Source organism: Coenobita brevimanus, chromosome 76 (assembly GCF_032717465.1).
Source record: "Coenobita brevimanus isolate Jiangsu-jjx chromosome 76, ASM3271746v2, whole genome shotgun sequence".
NCBI classification, from domain to species: domain Eukaryota; kingdom Metazoa; phylum Arthropoda; class Malacostraca; order Decapoda; family Coenobitidae; genus Coenobita; species Coenobita brevimanus.
In genome coordinates, this window is record NC_137029.1 from 7,165,124 (window position 1) to 7,190,727 (window position 25,604).

A 25,604-nucleotide genomic window follows, 5' to 3' on the forward strand; every position below is an offset into this window, starting at 1 on the left:
CCAGAGACAGTTATTCTATAAATCACTGATGTTTCCTGGTTCATGCTGAGGCAGCCATACAAACTGAGAACCTATTGTATTATCTCTAATACTGGCAATGACCATAAACTGTACTATATTGAAATGCCAGTAATAATGCATACCACCTAATACTAATATGATGTTCTCAGGGCATAATATGTCTGCTACATCTGCAGTAATAAATTCTTCGATCACATAACTGTAACAAAGTTCAATAACTGTAACAATTCATTTGTTCCCAGACATAGCTATTTCTTTCTGATAATTTACTGAAACACTGTATTACAATACCACAAAAATACTAGTGCTCTGTGTTCCTGGCACTAAATCATCCTCTGCTCTTACAGAATGCAATCAATACAATTCTGTCCAACACTGATCACAATCACGCGTTCATTGCAAATGGCTAAACATCATCTTTTTTAACCCGTACCTAGCTAGGGATGTAGATATACGTCCCCCTCTAAAACACCAGCAACATAGATCTACGTCCTGCAATACTGAGAAGCCTTTGCAAGCAACCAAAGTAAAATGGAAAGTAAAAACATATCTGGCTAACTTCAGGCATTTCTTGGATACGCTTATAACACTGATTTAGGAGCGCGTAAAGCAGCCGACAGTCTTCACAGGCTCACATCGCTCTGGTCTCTCAGTAACCTCGAAGATTTCAGAGGTCGAGTGGTTCCAACCCAACTCGATTCAACCAACTTTCTGGTTTTGGTGATTACTTTTATTAGTGCCAGGGATCTTACAATGATGTACTAAGCCCATTTAGCCAGGAAGAAAAAAAAAAAAAAATCGGCCGGTTTAGAAGGGTATCAATTTACTTTTTTGCCAAGTGTGGTATTGGTTAAACTCAATACTGACTGTGTACTTTACACAGTAGCCAAGATGATGTACTAAGACTCTTACTTAAAAAATGAGATAAAGTTTTTATAGCAAAACTAAACTCCCTCTGATCCATTTTCAGTTTTCATTACCATATATTGTGGGCCTTTTTTCATTATTCTTTCAAAAGAATCTGAGGCACAGCCATACCATACTGCACATTAGTTACAGTAAATGCTGAATATGAAATATCAACAAAGGGCCTAAATGAGTCACATCACAGATGGATCTTTATAACAGGCATCTCAAAAATTAGTTAGTATTTTGAACACATCTGCTGAGCTCGCCAGATGTACATAGGAAGAACTTTTAGGTAATATATTAACAGTGCATTATAGTCACAGAAATAACACTGCTAAGTAACTAACAAAGTACTGTAAGCTAAGAGCCTGGATATGTTTGGGTATAAAAGATTTTATGAAGGTGATTGCAACAGCAATCTACATTTATGGTCAAGTCCAGAGCTAAAGCTGGATTCTTGACAGGTAAAATAAGTGGTCAATGGAGACAGTAGTAGGTGGTGAGACACAGGTGTGTATTTACATTACAATAAACGAGGTAACTACAGTTTACCAGCTATGACTCACAATGGAATGAGAGGATCTCAGCTAATGGTTCATGGCTGAAGAATACCCCGGGCAATAAGTGAGTCCTGCAAGAGGTTGTATAGCTGCAGCTGCTGCTCTGGTTTCAGCATGTATACCTGCAACAAATCATCCTACTGTTAGTATATCCCCCAAAACAGTTCATGCAGTAATCCTCTCCATCTCTACTCTGACAAAAACAATGTGGGGTGGTTGCTGTGTGTGGGCTGTTATATTGTGAAATCTGTGTATGTTGGGTATATGTGCATGACCATATATATTTGTGAAATCATTGTGTTCTAAGTGTTGTGTACGACACTGTGTGCACATAAATTACTGTTCCAATCTCAGCTCTGGTTGCCAGAGATCTGGGCCCAGATGCACAAACGGCCTTCAGGCTACACCCGGCATTAAGCTGGGTAGCTTAAGGCTGCAGGTTGCTATGGCCAATGCATAAAGTACTTACAGAAGGGTACGTCTCGGTAAGGCCACCTCAGCTGCTGAGGCTGGGTCGGAGCAGCCTTACCATATTGTGACCCGTAAATAAAGTAACTCCGATTTTGTAAATGTGGTAGGTGGGAGCGTTCACCATCCACTCACTTGATGTAGCACTCCTCTCAGGTGGCTGCCCTTTCTTCTCTTCCTTCCTTCTTTCCTTTCTCCCTCTTATGTCATTCTTTCCTTCATTCTTTCCTCTTCCTTCTGTCTCTAAGTGACTCTACACTGAATGACAAGCCAAATGGTTTCCTGTATACCAAGAAACCATTTGCTATGCTGGGAGGTAACCACATAATCAAACTATGGTGCCTGGTGGTTTAGTGGGTAATCAGGCGCCCCAACCGGATTAAGCCTGTGTCGGTTCACATCCAAGAGGTGGTTGGGGTTTACTGCTCATGTAATGTAACTCGCGGGTGAGTGAGGCTGGTCACTCTCAATGTCAGGACCAACTAGCCTAGCCCCGGGCTCCTACACTCCTCATGGGGCAACACAGGTTTAGATGATGGATGGTTATATGTATTCACTACAGCACAAACTGGACCAAAATTGTTATTGCTTATCTCAGTACGGAGTTGGTGGTTGCCTGTGAACTAGATTGTGCTTCGTGAAGGGAGTGGAGGTTTCAGGGATCCACTGGACCCCCTTAACATAAATGATGAACATGCATTAGACAATGCCACCTCCCCAGGAGCAAATTCCTTCATGTAACAGAACCTGAGTCTCATGTTGGGAGTATCACATGACACTCCCATCCCACTGCTGCCCACACAAAATTTTTTGGCAACACGGAGGTTTAACGCTAGTGGAAATTTTCAGTGTTGTTGGAGATACCTGTGGTATTTATCAGTCAAGTGTATCCAGAGTGTTAGCACATGTGACAATGGTTTATACAGAAAAGGACTCAGAAAAATTAAGATGCCCAGTGGTTTGCTGAGGAGGACAGAGACTAGAGGGTTTCCACAGAATAAACAATTTTCCTGAAATGCTTGGGTCCCCTTGGAGAGGCAGGGAAAGAATACTTCCCCAATGTCTATGCCAGTAATAGGCAATGACAAGAGGCCTTTTTGTCTCCAGTCTTTCTCTCCTTATTGTCCTCTTCTGTCGTCTGTCCTATCCCTTTTCTTGATATTTACATGTTTCTTCTGGCCTTTATTTTCCCTCTAATCTTACATGACCATGCAGCCATATTATGGCTTGGTGATAAATCTTCATTATTCTTTCTTTCCTAAAGTGCTTGGAGCAGTGGACTGAACCCTCATACCAATTAAGGCCCCAGATCAGTAAAAACATATTTGTCAATCACAAAGGGTTCCATTCACTGAATGTGCAAGTTGTTTGTGACAGCAACAAAATGATAATGAGCTGTAATGACAGATATCCTGGCAGCACTCATACTGCCTATATCTGGGCTAATTCTAACCTCCACCAGAAATCTGAACCACGGTGTCTATGGTGACAGTTTTCTGTTTGGTAACTGTGGTGGCTAATTACTTTGTGTGAAGTTAGGCAATGGTTAAGTAAAACATGGAAAAAATACTGGTAACTTCCCATTCACATTGCTATTTTGTTTAATTTAAACCCTCTCATCTTACTAATGTTTTAAAGGATGTGCAGATGTAAAGCTCTTCATCACTAATACTGGGACATCTTTTCTTTGCGCTGACAATGTTTCAATTAATTATCGGTACTTCACATGCTTTTCCTTGACTGCTGTGTAAGTACTCACACTCACCCCAAGCTGATTCATGAAGCTCTGTGACTGGCCTAAAGTTACTGTGTTCTGATGTCTGACTGGTCAGCAGGGTCTCAGCTGACACAAAAGATTTCTTCCAGAACATTCCCTCCAATTGAGGCTAAGGCCAATACACTAAACTTAAGTCAGCCTTAAGACAAGGCAAGGGGTCATCATGCATGGGCCTTAGAGGCAGCCACAGGACTGCCTTTAATATTTTAAATAAGGTCAGCCTTAAGGCTGCCTTCTAACAGAGTTTTGTGCATAATGGTCCTGTATCTAAGACACGTCTTTAAGAGGGTTGGGCCAATAGGCAATTTTGATGATTACTGATTAATTTGATACTAATCATTTGATACCGATTTATCGGCCAATTATTAAGAAATATTAAATGTGATAAATCTTCGTGAAATTATTGGTGGCACAATGTGCGGGGGTGCTCACCATCCACTCACTCAATATACTGCTGCTTTGGGTGTCTGCCCTTTCCTCTCTTCCTTCCTTCCTCTTCTGTCTTTCTTTCCCTCATTCTTTCCTTGTCCTTCAGCCTATGGATGACTTTACATTCCCTCTTCTGTATTTCTTTGCTTCATTCTTTCCTCTTCCTTCTGCCTGTGGGTGACTCTACATTGAGTGAGTGATAAGCCAAATGGTTTCCTGTACACCAGGAAACCATTTACTCTGCTGCCTGGTAACCATATAGCCAAATTATGGCGCCTGGTGGTTTAGTGGGTTATTAAGGCACTCCAATTGGATTGGGCAGGTGCAGGTTTATATCCATGGGGTTATTGGGGTTTACTGCTCACGTAATGCCAGTCAAGGATGAGAGAGGCTAGTCACTCTCATCTTAAATGTCAGGACCAACTTGCCTAGACCCTGGCTCCTACACTCCTCATGGGGAAACACAGGATTGGATGATGGATGGATGGATGGACAAAGTTAAAGACATCACTCTAATGTTATTTTAGACTTTGTTTACTGCCCAACTGCCATCTCCTGTATGGAAAGGAAATAGTTTTAGTAATCTGCTACTCTTCTAGAGTCTAGTTTTGCTTTGTTGCAATATCTCATTCTGTGCATCCTGCTTGTAATTTGTTCGAACTTACCATTTTTCTTGTTCTTCTGGTGATCCTAGATGCTACTAGAAATTGTAGTGTACAGAAAATGTATCAATCTCTCATGCCCTCTACTAACTTCAAAGGCTGGGATATTAATATACTGTGTGTTTGCTTTAAATACCACTCTTGATATTTACTTCCAATAAAAAACACATATTGATTTTTTTACAGCACAAAAATAAACAAGTTTGCCTGAACATACATTTCCAAGAAAACATGACACACCAACAACATATATGACACACCAAGTCACCAACACTGCATCTACTATTTCTCTACCACGCATGCATCAGTAAAAGTTCTGAAAAGAAGAGTTTTCTTTCATTCTTTTTTGTTAATCTTAACCCCTTCTTTACCGAATTTCTGAAATGTGTACCCCTGTACTCAAAATGAAATGTCAGCAGTGGAACCGAATACGGTCGTGAGTACTAGGGTACTCACGATCATTATAGGGGCCTATTGGGCTTCCTCTTCCTCAGTTTGGGTGCTTTGTGATCCCATGTGTGATGACATATGGCAACTATGTCACTGATGCCACACTCCCCTGCCATATCCCTCTGCCATGGGGCATAATTTTATGAAAATCGACTCAGATATGTTGTGTAGGTCATTGTACCCTACATATTTTGAATTTGGTAAATATAATGCCCTATAATATGTGATATGATATAGCCAGATAATGCTTCTTGGTAAGGGGACTGTCGCTAGCTTGGCAACAGTGGTGGTACCGCGGGGAAGTGTGTGAGAGCACATCGTAGTGTTTTTCAAGTAGCCGCACGTGTCAGTGCTTTTGGATTTAAATCCGTGCCATGGCGTCCTACGGCAATGAATCTGACTTGGATAGTGCCTTAGAAGTGTCTGACGATAACGAAACACAATCTGACATAACTGTGAGCGACTCTGATGACGAGTACTTGCCCAAGAATGACGATGAAGTGAGCGACAGTAGTGGGGAAAGTGATACTGATTCTGGTATCAGTTTGGCCTTGAAGCGTATCACCCCACCCCCACCTACTTTTGACCTGCCTGCCTCCTACCTCATTCTTCATGGATCTTCTTCATACTTACAAGGTAAATAATACAATCATTATTCTCCTCCCTATTCATTGATTTATATCTCTATCTACTATATTTATCTGTATATTGTATGTTTAATAAATCAGTTGGTTAGACATGTAATATTGTCATGTACATTATTTTAACATATCAAAAACACATCTCGTGGTCAATATCTACTTACCAATACAAAAATAAATAATATAAAGCAAACAGGAACAATGTAATGATAAAATAGATACTACCCCACGAAAGAGCCACGCCTGGGGGAAATGCGGTTCGGCAGGGGGGGGGGTAGCTGAGCAGGAGAGGGGGGGGATGTGGTAACAAAGGGGTTAATGAAGAACTATAACAAAATGAAAAACTTGGTTCTTTTATTTTCATTATCTATCTGTTCTGTAATAAAGGAAATGGTAAAAATAAGCAGAAGGAGAGCATAAAACTAACATACATGATGTACGGTAACTAATATACATTTGTATAGGAACTTGCTTGAAATAAATGCTTTGGAGAGGGTATCAGACTTATGGTAACATCACCATACTCACAAGCTGACATTTATACGTTACACAGGTTAGTATAAAAGACAAAAATAAGCTTCTTCAACTAAATGACCTCAATTAATCGGTCAAAAGGCCAATTCCCGATTCATCGGCAAAGTGGCCGATTACCGATTACCTGCCAATTCATTGGCCCTACCCTAGTCTTTTATTTGGGGAACATGGATTTGCTTCTGCACCACAACTAGGTAAGAGTATATAACAATCTCTTTAACCAACTCATGGTTGTGTCATCCACTGTGTTTTGTTCCTGCTGACACCAGATAATTCTGTTCTACTGTACGAGCTCCACAGATCCTGATGGTGCTAATATTGTCATCAATGACCCTCTAAGAGTCAAGACAATTCTAGCATTCTGTTCCAGCCAATGTCAATACATTTTACTCAACTAAGTTAGTCACAGGAGCCTGAGTGTTAATTAGAAAAAAGAAAAGGGTTGGATACGTAGTGCTGATACCCCAGAATTCATTTCTGTCTGAAAGGTCAATCAATGCTCTGACTGCTGTTGTTGTTGTTGCTTATCCCCAGTCTGTCTGGCTGAGCAGACCTATCAATCACAAGAAAGTAAATCCTTCTTAGGGGCCATCCCTAATGTACAATAATAGTGTCAGGATCCAGAAACCCCTTGTAGTAGCCAGCATGACCCCAGGGTCAGACCAGGGTCCTTCCCATGACAAGCTGCAGGAAGCTATGTGGTGGTGTCTCCTGGGTGAATGTTGCAGCTGCCCAACCCAGGCTACACAGCACCACCGCATGTAGGCCCCTCACCAGAGCATGTTCTGAATGCAAAGTGCTAGTGCCCCCAAAGTTCTACCACCCCAAGCTGCTGCCACTGAAATGAGAGATGCGAGTGAAGCTTGGCCCCTTAAAAGAGGGTGCAACCACCAGCAATGATTTACCTTCTGAAGGAGCTTCTGAGGAGATGTCTCTGAGATGAAGGTCATGATGTACACATTGACAAAGGTAGCCATCAGGTATTGGCAATCAAAGCGATCCATCATTCCACCATGTCCAGGAATCACATCACCAAAGTCCTGTAACATTATACATTTTATTAATGGCATCAAACTCATCACCATACAGGGATTTCTTTGAAATCTGAAAACAGAAACTGCAGTACAAATAAACCCCCCAAATCTGGACTCTAATATTTCTTAATTCTAACTACTGTTTTTTCCTTCACCAGAATTAAAAACCTGCACGTATCTCATTATTATCATATTATATTATTGCTGTGGTGGATGGGGGTGCCCATCATCCATTCACTCAATGCAGAGATGCCATATGATCTCTACATTGAGTGACAGGCCAAATGGTTTCCTGTACCTAGGAAACCATTTACTACACTAGGTGGTAATCATATAACCAGGGTTTCTGGCAGGGTTAAGCATCCCCCATATTCCCCTATCCAAAATCAATTTATCACGGCAGTCGTTTCAGAGAGTCTCGGAGGGCCCAATACTTGCCAAGGGTCCCAACCAAATGGGCAGATTCGCATGGCCATGTGGAATGTGAGAGGCGAGAATGAGGAAAGCAAAAGCGTGAAAGTGGTGAATGTGTTCAAGAGTGAGAGATATGCCGTGATGGCACTGTGTGAAACGAAGATGAAAGGGTATGAGGTGGAGCGGGAAGGTGTGAAATGTGTAAGATCGGGAATGAATGGGCGAGGAAGATGCAAGGAAAGAGTTGCTTTGTTGATGAATGAGGTGTGGCAGAGTGGAATAAGAGGCTACAAATGTGTCAGCTCAATGTGTATGTATGTCAAGTTCAAGTCTGAGAAGGTGAAAGTGGCAGTGATTGTAGCATATGCACTGTATGAGGACAGAAGTGAGAGAGAGAGAAAGATAGGTTTTGGGATGAGACAGGTGAAGTAGTGGGAGAAATGCCCAGGAGCTATAAAGTGATCGTAATAGGGGATATGAATGGAAGAGTAGGCACTGGTCCTGAGGATAACATAATGGGTTGTTATGGAGTATCAGGAGAAAATGATAATGGGATGCGACTAAAGGGTATGTGTCAGGAGAGGAGGTTGTGCATTTGTAACCTGTATTTCAAACACAAAGATGCATACAAATATACTGTACATGGTATAGAGGGAACGGGGATTGTGTTGAAAGAAGCCTGATTAATTACGTGATCGTAGAGAGATCAATGCTGGGAATGGTTGCTGAAACGAGGGTCGTGAGAGGACGATGTGGTCTGTCAGATCATATAACTGTGGTATGCAAGATCAAGCTGAGAGGAGTGAGATGGATCAGGAGAGAAATGATCAGTCAGGGAGAACGACTGAAAGTTGAGAAGCTGAGGATCAAAGAAATGGCAGATGATTAAAGGACCAAAGTTGAGGAGGAGTTAGAATCAGTGAATTGGAATGAAATGGATCTGGACAGCCTGTGGAATGCATATAGGGACTGCTTAGTTAGGAATGTTAAAGCAGTGTGTGGTGTGGCAAGAGTAACAACAAAGCAGAAAGGTACGGCATTGTGGGATGAGGATGTTAAGAAAGTGGTGGAGGAAAAGAGGAAAAAGTGGCTAAAGTGGCTACAGGACAGGGGTCCAGTTGAAATAAGAGCTGAATATTGACAGCATGAAGCACATAAAGAGACTAGTGAAGAGGAAAAAGAAGGAGATAAAAGATGATCTAGGAAGAAACATGAATGCGAACTACTCTGAAAACAAGAAGGTATTCTGGAAAGAGGTGTGAAAATGTAGATGTGAAAACAGAAAGACATGTGATGGTGTTAAGGATGTAGGTGGTAGATTATTAACCAATGAGGATAAGGTAAGGACCAGATGGAAAGAATATTTTGAAAGCCTGATGAATGGGAATAGAGAGAGCAGAGTGGCTGCAAACATGATTGGTTTTGGGGGTGTGCAGAGAAGGAATGCTGTACCAGGAGATGTGACACTCACACAGGTGAAGAGTGTTGTGAAGCGGCTGAAAAATGGGGAAGCAGCTGGGGTTGATGACGTGTATGCAGAGATGCATTAGTGTAATGGAGAGAGTGGAATGGAGTGCTTGTTGGAGATATGTAAGAAGGCATGGATGAGTGAAACTGTGCCAGAGGAGTGGAATAATGCTGTGATTGTACCCCTGTACAAAAATACAGGTAAGCGGAGCGAGTGCAAGAAGAATCGTGGAAAAAGTTTATTGAGCGCGGTAGGGAAGGAATATGGAAGAATTACTAAAGAGAAAGTAAAAGAAACATCATCAGTCCTAGTGAGTGATGAACACAGTAGCTTTAAGAGTGGCAGAGGATGTACAGACCAAATATTTGCAGTGAGACAGATAGCAGAGATGACTTGTGAGAAGGGCCATAAGGTGCTTACAGTATTCGTAGATCTGGAAAAAGCATACAGCAAAGTAGACAGAGAAAGACTGTGGAAAATTTTGCGCATGTACGGTGTAGATGATAGGCTGCTAGGTGCCATCAAGAGTTTTTATGATGGTAGCAAAGCATGTGTAAGGGTTAATGGGCATCTAAGTGAATGGTTCACAATCAGTGTGGGCATGCGACAAGGCTGTGTGATGTCCCCATGGTTATTCAATACATATATGGATGGGGTGATGACAGAAATAAAAACACAAGTAATATATAGAGGGATGGTGTTGGTAATGAATGGTGATGGGTGGAATATCTCAAATTTGCTGTACACTGATTATGCAGTACAGGTAACTCGCACGGAACACGAGGGTTTCGTTCCTATCGTGCCGTGTTAGGTGCGAAATCGCGTATATTTAAACTACTCCGTATTTTGCTCCCTAGACCCCCCAAATGTGTTGTTTTGCTGTTATCTGTCACTAGAAAGCACTTTAAGTGGTTAGAAGGTTTATTTAATGTTATAACTCACAAATACAGTACTCCTAGCAAAACTTCCACACACAAATACTGTACGTAAACACAAGGAAACATTCCGACGCCGATCATAGGTAATAAATTAGGTTAACTGGTACCAGTGCTTTAACTTACAAGTACATACCAGAACAGTACATATTTAACTTAGAAATGCAGTACTGTGATATCGAATGATTTCAGTACATAATCTGTTAGGAATGGCTGGAAAAAAAAATGTTATGAATACATTTTCACCTTTTTGATATATGTTTATGGTAGTTTCGAGTTATTTTTTACGTTATCGTTGTGCCCATGCTTGGAAAAGGGAGCGAAAGAGTTGAATTTTCAGTCCTAAATGAGAAAACTGCACGTCCTCCAAGGCTAGACTCTGCCACGGGAGAATAAAGTGGAGGGTCAGTCCGATTAGCAATAAGGAAGTTGTGTCACAACTTCGAGCTCCCACACCACGAGAATGGCTAAAAATAGAATCGTAATGCAGTTTCAGAACGAACAATAAGTCTAATTATTACGAATACAGATGCAAAGCAGAAATAAATACGTTTACAGACAGGGAAAACGTATTTTTTCCGTCATAACATGTTCATCTTTCTCAATCATTTTACGTTCATCTTTATCATTTTACCTTGTTATTTTCGCAATATATATTGCTGTCTCGTAAACAGGGTGGTTGTTTGTGTTTTGCAAGGGAGGAAAAAGGTTGTATTTTCTGTCTGGGTCGAGATAATGGGTGTAACTATGTGTGGTTAGGCATGGCCACGAGCGAAAAAATCGTACATCCACTCATCACGATAGCCGGTGGTGAACTGACAGTCTAATGACAGATGATACTTGAGACGGTGAAGTCAAGGTCATGTCCCAGATTTTCGTTCACTTCCCGAAAGTTTTCACAGTTTTCTACAAGTTGCAAACCATTACAGCAAACCTGAGAAAATAGGTAAAGATACCAAGACAAAAATGTATTTTTCTCTTATTATAAGTCTTTAACGAACAAACAAAAAAAAGGCAATATTCCGACGCCGATCATGGGTAATCATATAAATCAGGTTAACTCCTTTATTTAATGCTTTAATTGCTTACAAGTACATACCAGAACAGTAAATATTTAACTTACAAATACAGTACTGTAGAAAAGCAGTACAGTAAGAGTTTAACGAACAAACAAAAACGGCAATATTCCGACGCCGATCATGGGTAATCATATAATTCGGGTTATCTGGTTACAAGGCTTTATTTAATGATTTAGCTTTATTTAAGTGCTTACAAGTACAGTACATACGAGAACAGTAAATATTTAACTTACAAATACTGAACAGCACTGTGGAAAAAACGAACAAATAAAAAAGGCAATATTCTGACGCCTATCAGGTAAACTGGTTATAAGACTTTATTTCTTGCTTTAACGTTATTTAATAGTACTTTAAGTTGCACATAAACTTACCAGAACAGTACGGTACTGTAAATATTTAACTTACAAATACTGTACTGTGCTACTGTACTCGGGAATGTCTCACTCACTGAATAATTTCCCGCCTAGATCGTCACGTAATCAAAACAAACCGCGCGCTGCGGTGACGTTCGAGGATTTGATATTTCAAAGGCCTCTCCTGCGTTAATTTGTAGTTTTCATAATGGTTTTTAAATCTTACGTTGTCTTATATGTATCCCAGCCCTTACCGTGTATAATTGCGAGCGCGTTCCGTGAGATCGTGTTCCGTGCGAGTTACCTGTACTGCTTGCAAGTACCGGACAAGAACTTGGTAGGCAAGTGCAGAGTTTTGCTGAGGTCTGTGAGCATTGTGCCTAGCGAGTAAATGTAGAAATGAGTAAAGTGATAGTTACTGAGAGAGAAGGTGAGCCCCAGTGCGATGTTACGGTGAATGGAGAGAGACTGAAATTGGTGAGAGAGTTCAAATGCCTGGGTACAGTGATAGAAAAATAAAGGAAAATGTGCAAAACGAAGTTGAAAGCAGAGTGACACAAGGAAGAAAAGTAGTTGGTGCAATGAAGGCCTTGATAAGAAACAGAGGCTTGAGTGTTGCAGCTGCATGAGGCTTACATGAAGGAGTGTTAGTGCCAACTTTAACATGTCTGGACCTTGGCCTTTGATTGATGCTGCTACTGTGAGTGAGGCAATAGGCAGGATGAAGGTGGGGAAGGCAGCAGGTGTGTCTGGGTTGACTGCCGAAATGTTGAAGGCCTCAGGCGATATAGGGGTGAGGTTAGTCACTGACCTGATAAATAGGATTATTTATGAGTGTGTTGTCCCAGATGATTGGCTGAAGAGTGTAATTGTAAATGTGTATAAAGGGAAGGGTGATGCCCTGGAAGGAGGAAATTATAGAGGTATAAAGCTTTTAGATCAGAATGGAGAGAGTTTTACAAGGTATGATTAGAGAAAGAGTGAATATTGATGAGAAGCAGTTTGGGTTTATGCCACGTAGGGGGACCAATTGTTCGACAGCTTCAGGAAAAATATATTGGTAGGAGAAGGGATCTTTATTTTGTTTTTGTTGATTTGGAAAAGGCCTTTGACAGAGTCCCTAGAGAGGTGGTGAAGTGGGCAATGAGAAAGTTTGGCTTGGAGGAGTGGCTGGTTAAGGTGGTTATGGCTATGTATGTGGGTGCTCACACCCAGGTAAGAGCGAGTGGAGATTTGAGTGATGAGTTTTCCGTGAATGTTGGTGTGCATCAGGGGTCAGTCTTGAGTCCCATGTTGTTTATCATGGTACTTGAAGCCCTTTCACGTTACTTTAGAAACAGACTCCCATGGGAGTTGTTGTATGCTGATGATTTGGTGTTGATTGCAGAGAACGAAAGGGAGGCGGAGGAAAGGTTTAGGAAGTGGAGAGATGGTATGGGGCACAAGGGCTTAAGGGTAATTGCAGATAAAACAAAAGTGATGATATCTAGGGTTGGTGGCGGTACTGTCAAAGACGAGGGAGAGTGGCCATGTGCAGTTTGCCACAAGGGCGTGGGAAGTAATTCCATCTTGTGCGGTGTTTGTGATAAATGGGTGCATAAGAGATGTAGTGGTATCAGAGGTAGACTGCGAGATAATGCTGATTTTATGTGTACGGTGTGTCGGGGTTAGCAGGTGGAGATTGTTAGACATGAAAGGATTGAACTTGCTGGTGAATCTCTTCAGTGTGTGGAAGAGTTTTGTTATTTGGGAGACATGTTGTGTGCTGGAGGTGGGGCTGGAGCTAGCTCTGTGGCTAGGGTGAGAAGTGGTTGGAAGAAGTTCAGGGAGCTCTTGCCTCTCCTGACATTGAGAGGACTCTCCCTACGTGCTAAGGGGTCTTTGTATGCAGCATGTGTTAGGAGTGTAATGCTGTATGGTAGTGAGACCTGGGCAGTGGAGGAGGAAGATATTCGCCGGCTCAGACGTACAGAAATGACAATGATTAGGTGGATGTGCAGTGCGTCCCTGCATCCAAGGCCTGGAGGGGCTGGGTTTACGATGGAAGAGTTGAGAGGTAGGATGGGACTGGAGTGTATTGGTGTTGTGATGAGGAGAGGTAGATTGAGATGGTTTGGACATGTGGAGAGGATGGGAGATGATAATTGGGTGAGGAAGGTGAGAAGTGTTAATATTGGGTGTAGGGTTATGAGGGGTAGACCGAGAAAGACATGGGACGAGGTCATTAAGTGTGACCTCAGGGTTAAGCGACTGAACAGGGAGGCTGCAATGGATCGTGCAGCGTGGAGAGCCGCCATTAGGTGACCAAGGCCGACACATGCAAGCATGTTGGAGCCTTTAAAAACGAAAATGATAAAAACGAAAACTATGGTGTGGAATGAAAATGAAAAGTCAGGAGTAACAGCAGTGGAAATGGGACTGCTGAGGAATGTATGTGGAGTGCAGAGGGCAGATAGGATATGAAATAATGTGATTTGTTAAAGATGTGGAGTGAGGAAGTTTGTGGACACCAGAATCGAACAAAGTGTACTGAGATGATATGGTCATGTGGAGAGAACAGATAACAACAAAGTGGTGAAAAAGATATATCAGTGAATTTGAAGGAGGGAGGAGGCAAGGTAGGCCAAGGAGAAGGTGGAGAGATATGGTGGATGTGTGTGTGAAGAAGTCAGTGAGGCTAGGGGACAGAGAAGAGATCGAGCTAGCTGGATGGATGTTGTAAGATGAAGTGCATGATCAGGGATTTGGTACCCCTTTTAACGTGGAAGCGTCCGGACTGACTCAATCGGATACGTTTATGTGAAGCTACAGAATGTGGTGAATGTTTTTGGCGTATCCAATTGAGGCATGATTCTGGGGACTTGAATGATGAGTGAATGGAAGTGTGGCCCATTGGACTAGGCAAATTTGGGCTGTCTGGACATTGCTACTCCTCACCTTGCCCTAGGGTGGGAAAGGAGGTCTGGATGATAATGATGATGATGATAAGTTTCAAAGCAAGCCTGAGGACAGTAAATCACCCAAGGGGATGAGGGTGGGTTCATGGAATGTGGGAAGTTTGAGGGGAAGAGTGGGGAAGTCGTTGAGGCATTCAGTAGGAGGTGGGTGGATGTGGTGTGTTTGCAGGAAGTCCGGTGCAGGGGTGGATCAGCCAGAAAGATTGTTGGGAAGGACTGTTGCTATAAGTTGTTTTGGCAGGGGGGGACAGATGGATATGGAGGTGTTGGTGTGATGGTTGTGGAGAAATGGGTGGAATATGTTATGAATGTTCTGAGAGTAAGAGATAGGATACTGGTAGTGAAAATTCTGTTGGGTAGAAAGATAGCTGCAATTATATCGGCATATGCTCCACAGGCAGGATTGGATGAAGCAGAGAAAGATAGCTTTTGGGATGACTTAATACATGTAGTGGGTGGTATGCAGGATAATAAGATAGTGATTTTGGGAGGGGACTTAAATGGTCATGTAGGTGAAGCAGCACAAGGTTATGAAGGAGTGCATGGGGGATGTGCATATGTTATAAGGAATGCAAAAGGGGAAAGGATACTCGAGTTTGGGGAAGCAACGGACATGATTGTGTGCAACACATATTTTAGGAAAAGAGACAGTAGGTTAATTACGTATGAGTCTGGGGGAAATAACAGTCAGATAAATTATTTTCGGGTTAGGAGGGCCGATAGGAGGTTAGTGAGGGATGTTAAAGTTATAGGAAGTGAGGAGTGTGTGCAGCAGCACAAACTATTGATTTGTGATATGGTGCTTAGAGAACAAGTGATGAAAAAGAGGACTTATGTACCTAGGAGGAAAATATGAAAGCTGAAAAACCAAGTAGTAAGGGATGCCTTCTATAGCGAGTTGAGGAGAGTGGTGGCTGAACAGGGAGCTGAAGACAGAGGCGTTAATGAACAGTACAGAGCCCTCAAGAACAATTTCTTGAGAGTTACTGATGTAACATGCAGTTGGACAAGAGGATCACCAAGACATAAAGTAACCTGGTGGTGAGATGAGGATGTAGAAGCTGCAGTTAAGGAGAAAAGAAGACTTTTCCGGGAATGGAAGAAGGGTGGTAGCAAAGAGGAATATTTGGCTGCCAAGCGGAGGGCTACAAGAGAGGTATACAGGGCAAAGTCTGAGTCACAGAGACTATTACTTGATAACCTAAATCATGGGGAAAGGAAAAATATGATATTTAGGGTGGCAGGTCAGGTGAAGAGGGATAATCGGGATATTATAGGTGAGCAGTGTGTGAAGAATGATGAAGGAAGGGTAGTGGTGAACAGTGAGGATAATAAAGATGCATGGAGACAGCATTAAAACCGGTTGTTGAATGAGGAGTTTGACTGGGACAGGGAAGGTTTGGAGCCAGCAGATCCAGTGTCTGGCCCTTGGCCTTTGATTGATGCTGCTACTGTGAGTGAGGCAATAGGCAGGATGAAGGTGAGGAAGGCAGCAGGTGTGCCTGGGTTGACTGCCGAAATGTTGAAGGCCTCAGGCAATATAGGGGTGAGGTTAGTCACTGACCTGATAAATAGGATTATTTATGAGTGTGTTGTCCCAGATGATTGGCTGAAGAGTGTAACTGTAAATGTGTATAAAGGGAAGGGTGATGCCCTGGAAAGAGGAAATTATAGAGGTATAAAGCTTTTAGATCAGAATGGAGAGAGTTTTACAAGGTATGATTAGAGAAAGAGTGAATATTGATGAGATGCAGTTTGGGTTTATGCCACGTAGGGGGACCAATTGTTCGACAGCTTCAGGAAAAATATATTGGTAGGAGAAGGGATCTTTATTTTGTTTTTGTTGATTTGGAAAAGGCCTTTGACAGAGTCCCTAGAGAGGTGGTGAAGTGGGCAATGAGAAAGTTTGGCTTGGAGGAGTGGCTGGTTAGGGTGGTTATGGCTATGTATGTGGGTGCTCACACCCAGGTAAGAGTGAATGGATATTTGAGTGATGAGTTTTCCGTGAATGTTGGTGTGCATCAGGGGTCAGTCTTGAGTCCCATGTTGTTTATCATGGTACTTGAAGCCCTTTCACGTTACTTTAGAAACAGACTCCCATGGGAGTTGTTGTATGCTGATGATTTGGTGTTGATTGCAGAGAATGAAAGGGAGGCAGAGGAAAGGTTTAGAAAGTGGAGAGATGGTATGGGGCACAAGGGCTTAAAGGTAAATGCAGATAAAACAAAAGTGATGATATCTAGGGTTGGTGGCAGTACTGTCAAAGACGAGGGAGAGTGGCCATGTGCAGTTTGCCACAAGGGCGTGGGAAGTAATTCCATCTTGTGTGGTGTTTGTGATAAATGGGTGCATAAGAGATGTAGTGGTATCAGAGGTAGACTGCGAGATAATGCTGATTTTATGTGTACGGTGTGTCAGGGCGAGCAGGTGGAGATTGTCAGCCGTGAAAGGATTGAACTTGCTGGTGAATCTCTTCAGTGTGTGGAAGAGTTTTGTTATTTGGGAGACATGTTGTGTGCTGGAGGTGGGGCTGGAGCTCTGTGTCTAGGGTGAGAAGTGGTTGGAAGAAGTTCAGGGAGCTCTTGCCTCTCCTGACATTGAGAGGACTCTCCCTACGTGCTAAGGGGTCTTTGTATGCAGCATGTGTTAGGAGTGTAATGCTGTATGGTAGTGAGACCTGGGCAGTGAAGGAGGAAGATATTCGCCGGCTCAGACGTACAGAAATGACAATGATTAGGTGGATGTGCAGTGCGTCCCTGCGTCCAAGGCCTGGAGGGGCTGGGTTTACGATGGAAGAGTTGAGAGGTAGGATGGGACTGGCGTGTATTGGTGTTGTGATGAGGAGAGGTAGATTGAGATGGTTTGGACATGTGGAGAGGATGGGAGATGATAATTGGGTGAGGAAGGTAAGAAGTGTTAATATTGGGGGGGTAGACCGAGAAAGACATGGGACAAGGTCATTAAGTGTGACCTCAGGGTTAAGGGACTGAACAGGGAGGCTACAATGGATCGTGCAGCGTGGAGAGCTGCCATTGGGTGACCAAGGTCGACACATGCAAGCATGTTGGAGCTTTTAAAAACGAAAACGAAAAAACGATGATGATATATTATTGCCAATCAATACTGTTTGCTTACTAGAAAACTCAAGTCTGCATGTTTTACAACCTGTCTCAATAAATCCCATTCAGACTAGTTATCTTACTGTTTATTCTGACAACCACAAGATGATTTTATTCATGTACATGAAAATCCACAATTCTGACTGGGAGAGATAATATTTCATATATTATAATATATGGACAACAAAGCTAAACTGGATTCAATACATCATCACATCTTCACTCCCCCATACTAATGTCTGACTGGATTTCACTAACCTTGATTTTGAAGGCACGTTTGAAGCCGCTGGCAAAGAAACCTCCAAATGGACCGATGACGCTGCTGAAGAGGGAAAGCGCCACTGAATGAAGCACGAATGGGTAGATGGTCATCGTTTTCTTCCATCCCAACTGAAAACAAAATATCAAAATGACTGTTGTGGCTATATACTGTACAGTATACTGCTGTAATTCTAAAGTGAAGTACAATATGGGTGAAGGGAATGTAAATCAGAGGGAACAACATTCAATCATTCATAGATTCACCATCTAATCCTCTGTTGCCCCACGGGGAGCGTAGGAGCCCAGGGCTAGGCATTTTGGTCCTGACATGCAAGATGAGAGCAACCAGCCTCACTCATCCCTGTGTGGCATTACATGAGCAATAAACACCAAACTCCCCTTGGATATAAACCTGTGCTGGCTCCATCCGACTGGGGTGCCTTAATTACCCACTAAACCATCAGGTACCATAACTTGGTTATATGGTTACCACCCAGCACAGTAAATAGTTTCCTGGTGTACAGGAAATGATTTGGCTTGTCACTCAGTGTAAAGTCACCCACAGACAGAAGAAAGAGGAAAGAATGAAGGAAAGAAAGACAGAAGAGGAAGAAAGGAAAGAAGGTAGGAAGACAGGAAAGGGCAGTCACTTGAGGGCAACACCAGGCGAGTGAGTGAATGGTGAGTGCCTCCATCTATCAATACAAAATGTCTACTTATCTATCTATCTATTGATAGATGCCTTAATCCCATAAGGGGTGACATCTATTGCCAGACGCCTAAATCCCGTAAGGGGTGGCCACAAATAAATTACCTCCATGTCGCCCAGTCCCCCGCCATATGACTGCCCTGCTCCCAGCTCACACCCTCCTCTCTCATGTACCTCTCCACTCCATCCCTCCATCTCATCCTCTGCCTCCACCCCTCCCTCTCTCCCTCCAACTCACTCACATACACTCTCCTCATCTGTCTCTCACTCTTCATCCTCTCCACATGGCCAAATCACCTCAGTGTGTTTCTCCTAAAGCTTCCTATTACATCCACATCCACATCACAATGCTCCTTCACTTTCTAATCTGTCAGTCTGTCTCTCCACGTGACTCTGTATGCGCCTCTCGAATGACTAATTTCCACTGTTCTCACTCTTGACTTCTGTCCCTCCAACAAGGTCCAAGCTTTACCTCCATATGTTAGAGCTGGTATCACAATACTGTCAAGTAGTAACATTTTCCCTTCCAAGCTCACTTCCCTGTTTCTTATTACCGCTTTCAAGGAACCAGCAGCCTTTCTTCCTTGTTATACCCTTTCAAGCACTTCACAATCTAAACTTCCATCCTTACTCATCACACCATCCAAGTACTTAAATGCACTCACATTTTCCATTTCCTCATCATCCAACCTCACTGTACATTCACTGACTTCACTTCTCTCAAAGACCATACCTTTACTCTTCCCTACATTCACCGTTAGATTCCATTTCTTGCACACTCTCCCAAACTCATCCACCAAGTCTTGTAGCTCCTCTTCGTCTTCACTCATCAACACAGTATCATCTGCAAACAACAGTACAGAGAGTTTCCAAACACTGCCCTTTCTCACTAGGGCTGCTCCAACATCCACTGTCATATCTTGTATCTCTTTTATAACCCCATCCATGTACAGATTGAACAACCATGGAGACATGACACATCCCTGTTTCAACCCAACTTTCAAACAGAAAAATTCGCTCAGTTCACCATCCACACGCACTGCTGCCTTAGCACTTCATACATACTCGTCACGTCGTCATTCAACAACTTCCCAACTACTCAATATATTCTAAATACTTTCCACAATCCTTGTCTATCCACCCCGTCATATGCATTCTCCAAATCCAAGAAGGCCACATACAACTTCTTTCCTTTCTCTAGAAACTTTTCCACTAAAGATCTGAGAATGAATATCTGATCTACACAACCTCTTCCCTTCCTAAAACCTCCCTGTTCTTCTCAAACTAACTCCTCTGTTATCTCCCTAACTCTGTCAGTAAGAATCTTACCACAAACGTTTCCTATTACACTTAGAAGACAAATGTCCCTATGATTACCACATACTTCTTTTTCCCCTCATCTTTTGTACAGGAGAACAGGAGAATAATTATACCTGACTTCCAATCCTCCGAGACTCTACCTTCCTCCCAGGCCAATCTGCAAGTCTTCCACATCCATTCTACTACTATCTCTCCCCCATGGTTCAGCATTTCACCACATACTGTATTCCATCAATTCCTGGGGCTTTTCCCATTTTAACTTTCTTCATTGCTTCCACAATTTCCATCTTACTGATTTCTTCCTCTCTTGTCACATCCCTCTGTCTCCCAGCCATTTCAAAGCCACGTACACTCACATTACTTTCATTCTCTATGTTCAACAATTCCTTAAAGTGTTCTCTCCATCTGCTCACTTTTTCTCCTTTCTCCACTAGTAATCTACCATTCTTATCTTTCACTTCCCTACTAACGTCTTTGGCATCCTGTCTAACTCTCTTTACCTCTTTCCAGAACATTTTCTTACATTCCCTCCCCTTTACAATCAAATGTCTTCCAAATTCCTCATCCACTCTCCTCTTATTCTCTCTTACTAATCTTGTCACCTCTTTCTTCCTCTTTACATATGACTCTCTCTTCCGTCTCTCAACTTCTTCCACCCCCGTTTCTCATCCACTCACTATATGCTTTCTTCTTTAGTGCTACATAATGTTCATTAATTAAATACTGCAGAATGGTTCTGATGCCTCCAGACCAAGTTTTTTTTTTTTTTTTTTTTTTTGCAACATCAATACATTAGGTTCCCACTCTAGAAAACCCTATTACAATGTACTCTTTTTAAAAACAGCACTGTCCCTTCTGACACACAATAAAATAAGTTTAACCTCTATTTTCTTTGAAAAATATGGAGGACTGCTGAAAATCTGTAATGAATTTATAAAGCATAATTATCATCATCATCCGGACCTCCTTTCCCACCCTAAGGCAGGGTGAGGAGTAACAACATCCATACAGCCCAAGTCTCCCCAATCCAAAGGGCCACACTTCCATTCACTCATCATTCAAGCCCCCCAGAATCCTGGCTATACCTGATATGCCAAAAACTTTCACCACATTCTGTAGCTTCACATAAACGTATCCGATAAAGTCAATCTGAGCACTGTCAAGTTAAAAGGGGGGCCAAATCCCCGATCATGCACTTCTTCTCACAACATTCATCTAGCTAGCTCGATCTCTTGTCAGTCCCCTAGCCTCAAAGACTTCCATACCTCTCTTCCTCACACATTTATCCATCATATCCCTCCACCTTCTCCTTGGCCTACCTTGCCTCCTCCCTCCTTCAAATTCACTCAGATATACTCTGTTGTTATCCATTCTCTCCACATGACCATACCATCTCAGTACACTCTCTTCGATTCTGGTGTCCACAAACTTCTTTACTCCGCATCTTTCACAAATCATATTATTTCGTATCCTATCCACTCTCTGTACTCCATATACATTCCACAGCAGTCCCATCTCCACTGCTCTCACTCTTGACTTTTTATTTTCATGCCACACCATAGTCTCACATCCATATGTTAAAGATGGCACTAACACTTCTTCATGTAAGCCTCATGCAGCTGCAACACTCAAGCTTCTGTTTCTTATCAAGGCCTTCATGGCATCAGCTACATTCCTTCCTTGTGTCACTCTACTTTCCACTTCTTTTGCACATTATTCTCTCTTTTCTATCATGGTACCCAGGTAAATGAACTCTCACCAATTCCAATCTCTCTCCATTCACTGTAACATCACACTAGGAGTCACTTTCTCGATTACCATCACTTTACATAAATCATATTAAAAAAACTACTTAAACCTGTACTCTCTGCATTACAAGATCTTACTTCATTCTTAATTGTTAGCCATTAGGGTAAAATACCTACAGAATGCATTTCAGCTGCTATCCATTACTACACCAGCAATGTTACTGGTGGGAGTACCACCTCCTTACAGCCATTGTGCTTCAAAGTAAAACTGATTCTGTCCGAAAGTTTGCATCATCTGGAGTACAAGAGTCCATTATGACATGCTGGTTGGCACTGTGAAAGATTAGTTAAAACTGCTTTAACATTACCGAAAGTCTCATAATATTTCATTACTAATGGAAACTGAGCTTTTGATTCTATGACCAGCTGTCCACTCATCTACCACTTGACCACCACCTTACTCAAACTTGAAATCACACATCACTCTAAGCCCTCTCAAACCAATGACAATTTTTTTCACTTTATCAAGCCGCAACTGGTCTATTTTATCCAACATTAAAATGGATATCTAGGAATGACATGGCTGATGAATGCTATATCTAATCCCTCCAAAAGTCTCACCTAGGCTGAATAGATCATGTGGTAATAGCACGAATAAACTAAAAAATACAACGCTGGAAAGAAGGGTTTAACTGTTGTTTACATCTTATGTACAAGTGCCACTGGTATTTATTTACCATTTACCATGCTTTGTAAAACACAATGAGCAGAAGGAAGCAAGCACTCTACAAGGCCTAACAGCTCTCCATTCTGTAACATGTTTACACTCTTTTCTCTAACTAGACCCAAAAGTGTCATCTCTCCATCCTGAATACTGAGTTATAACATTACATTAACAACAGAGTATGAAGCTAGTCAAAGGGAAAAGCTACAAAAAAAGATGCATAGCCACAGGACTGTCTACTTCTGCCACCCAAGCTATGGGAAATAAGCTGAAAACAGGGTTGTTATGATTTAAATCAAATTATTTAAATCATGTGATTTAAATTTAATCAGAGTGAAAAAAAATCATGATTTAAATCAAAATGTATTTTTTTTTACATAAATACAGTAAAAAAGAAGAAAACTGAGAATGTAATGCATGTGTATTGTACAGATGCATCAAGTCTACCTGGCCTGTACTCATCCTGTACTAATCTCCATCAAGTCAGGCACCAGTGATTGCCTTTTGTTACATGGCAAACATTAAAAAACAGAGGAAAGAAGGCTCTTTGATAATAACAATATATATGATTACTCAGTGTTAACATACGAACTAAACTCTTCTTTGAATACGCAGTAACATGATTCAATCTAATTATCATGATCTTAATTTGACAAAATATAAAGAGAAGTTGGCAACTTCCTTCAGTATCTGACAATGTAAGCAACCTCCTCCATACCAAGAAGTGCTGGCCTGTGGTGCATTGCCTTACCCCCACTTCCCATTCACATTATTATTTTCAATTTTGTAAGTCTGTTTATTTGAAGAAACCCTCTTCTGTCTTTCTTTCCTTCATTCTTTCCTCTTCCTTCTACCTGTGGGTGACTTTACACTAAGTGACGAGCCAAATGGTTTCCTGTACACCAGGAAACCATTTACTACGCTGGGTGGTAACCATATAACCAAATTTTGGCGCCTGGTGGTTTAGTGGGTAATTATTGCGCTCCAATCGGATTGAGCCGGTGAAGGTTTATATCCAAGGGGTGGTTGGGGTTGACTGCTCATGTAATGCCATTCAGGGATGAGTGAGGCTGGTCACTCTCGTATTAAATGTCGGGACCAACTGCCTAGCCCCGGGCTCCTCCGCTCCTCATGGGGCAATGTAGGATTGGATGATGGATGGATGGATGATATATAATCATGCCTAATGGACGCACTGCAGCAAGTGGGGGGGAAAAAAGACCCAGTATGGTACTCTTTGGACAGAATTCCCAAAGGCAGAAACAGGGTTGAAAAAAACACAGACTTTTAACAATCTGATTTAAATAAAAAAAAATCTCATTTAAATAGAAAATTCAATTTTTTTATTTAAAAAAAATAATCTGTGATTTTCTCCAACCCTGGCTGAAAATAATGAAAATCTGAGCCAAAAGATATATTTTTCTATATACAGCATTCTTAGAATAATTTTGGCATTCAACAACCTACTGTGATCCATTTTTTTTTTTTTTTTTAACTTCTTACAGCAGTAAAATTATAAAGCTTAATGAGGTGGTTTGGCCATGTGGAGAGGATGGAGGGTGAAAGACTGACGAAGAGAGTGTATGTGAGTGAGGTGGAGGGGGGAAGAGGGAGGGGGAGGCCGAGGATGAGATGGAGGGATGGGGTGGAGAGGTATATGAGAGAGGGGGGTGTGAGTTGGGAGCAGGGCAGTGAAATGGCGGGGGACAAGGCGACTTGGAGGCGATTTGTTTGTGGCCACCCCAAACGGGATTGAGGCGTCTGGCAATAGATAGATAGAATAGATGATTTCTCTGATGCTATCTTTGGGATATTTCATCACTATGGCATGTTACTTTTCTTAATTCTAACTCTGGCATTGTACAACCAAAGATGCACTATTTTTTTTTTTTTGTTAGACTGTAAATGTGAAGGTACAGGCTTTTTTTATCCATCCACTCACTCGATGTAGTGCTGCTCTCGGGTGTCTGCCCTTTCCTTTCCTCCTTCCGTCTTTCTTTTCTTCCTCTTCTGTCTTTCTGTACCATACTACATTCTTTCCTCTTCCATCTGCCTACAGGTGACTTTACACTCCCTCTTGTGTCTTTCTTTCCTTCATTCTTTCCTCTTTCTTCTGCTTATGGATTACTCTACACTGAGTGACAAGCCAAATGGTTTCCTGGTGTGAGTGGTAACCATGTAATCATATTAAGGGGCCTGGTGGTTAGTGGGTAATTACGGCACTACACTCGGACTGAGCCTGTGCAGCTTTATATCCAAGGGGTGGCTGGGGTTTATTGCTCATATAATGCCACTCAGGCATGAGTGAGGCTGGTCACTCGCATCTTAAATGTCAGGACCAACTTGCCATGCCCCTGGCTCCTACACCCATCAAGGGGCAACACAGGATTGGATGATGGATTTTTTTTTCTTTAACCTATCAGATGGAGCTAAATACCCCACAGGCTTGAATGGTGGGTGAATGGAAATGTGGTTCATTCAATTAGGCAAACTTTGGTTAACACTTTAATCTATCAATTTTTTTTTTCTGGCTCTCTGGACCCTACCTCACCCCACCTTGGAGTGGGATCTGGATGATGAAGAATACTGTGACTTGTTACCATAGCAGCAATGGAGTAATATAGATTTCTTTCATCTCTGTGTCGCGCATCCGTGCATGCGTGCATGTGTATGTGTAGAACTGAGTTGGCATTATCTAACCTAGAGATGTAATTATTTTTCCAAATCACAGCTACTCAATTTGGGGTTTCTAGTTTTTGGTGGGTATACCAGACATACTGTTAGTTCTGGATATCAGTGTATCAGATTTGCTACAGATTTTGAAAACAACATATGACAGGGTGATGATCTTAGTCCCCTGCCTAGAGGGATAGGATTAATGTAGTATTTCCCAAGTCAGTAGTGGGGGGCGCGGTAGCACAGTGGTAGCGAGCTGGACTTGTGATCGGGGGATTGCAGGTTCGAGCCTTGCCCGGGCTGCCGTGCCGGGAGGGGTAGCTCCCTCCTGTAACCCTAGCGGGGCTATATAGTCC

General features: G+C 42.2%; 1 protein-coding gene across 1 annotated transcript in view; it reads right to left on the reverse strand.

Moving 5' to 3' along the window:
- Positions 1–934: 934 nt before the first annotated feature.
- Cds (CDP-diacylglycerol synthase) overlaps positions 935–25,604 on the reverse strand; it is a 104,248-nt gene continuing 79,578 nt past the window's right edge. Inside the window, exons 7-9 of the mRNA XM_080279020.1 lie at positions 18,069–18,200; positions 7,357–7,491; positions 935–1,612 (exon numbers count right to left, since the gene is read on the reverse strand). Of these exons, the coding sequence (XP_080135146.1) occupies positions 1,526–1,612; positions 7,357–7,491; positions 18,069–18,200 (354 nt within the window). The 3' untranslated portion in view covers positions 935–1,525. The remainder of the gene's footprint in view (positions 1,613–7,356; positions 7,492–18,068; positions 18,201–25,604) is intronic.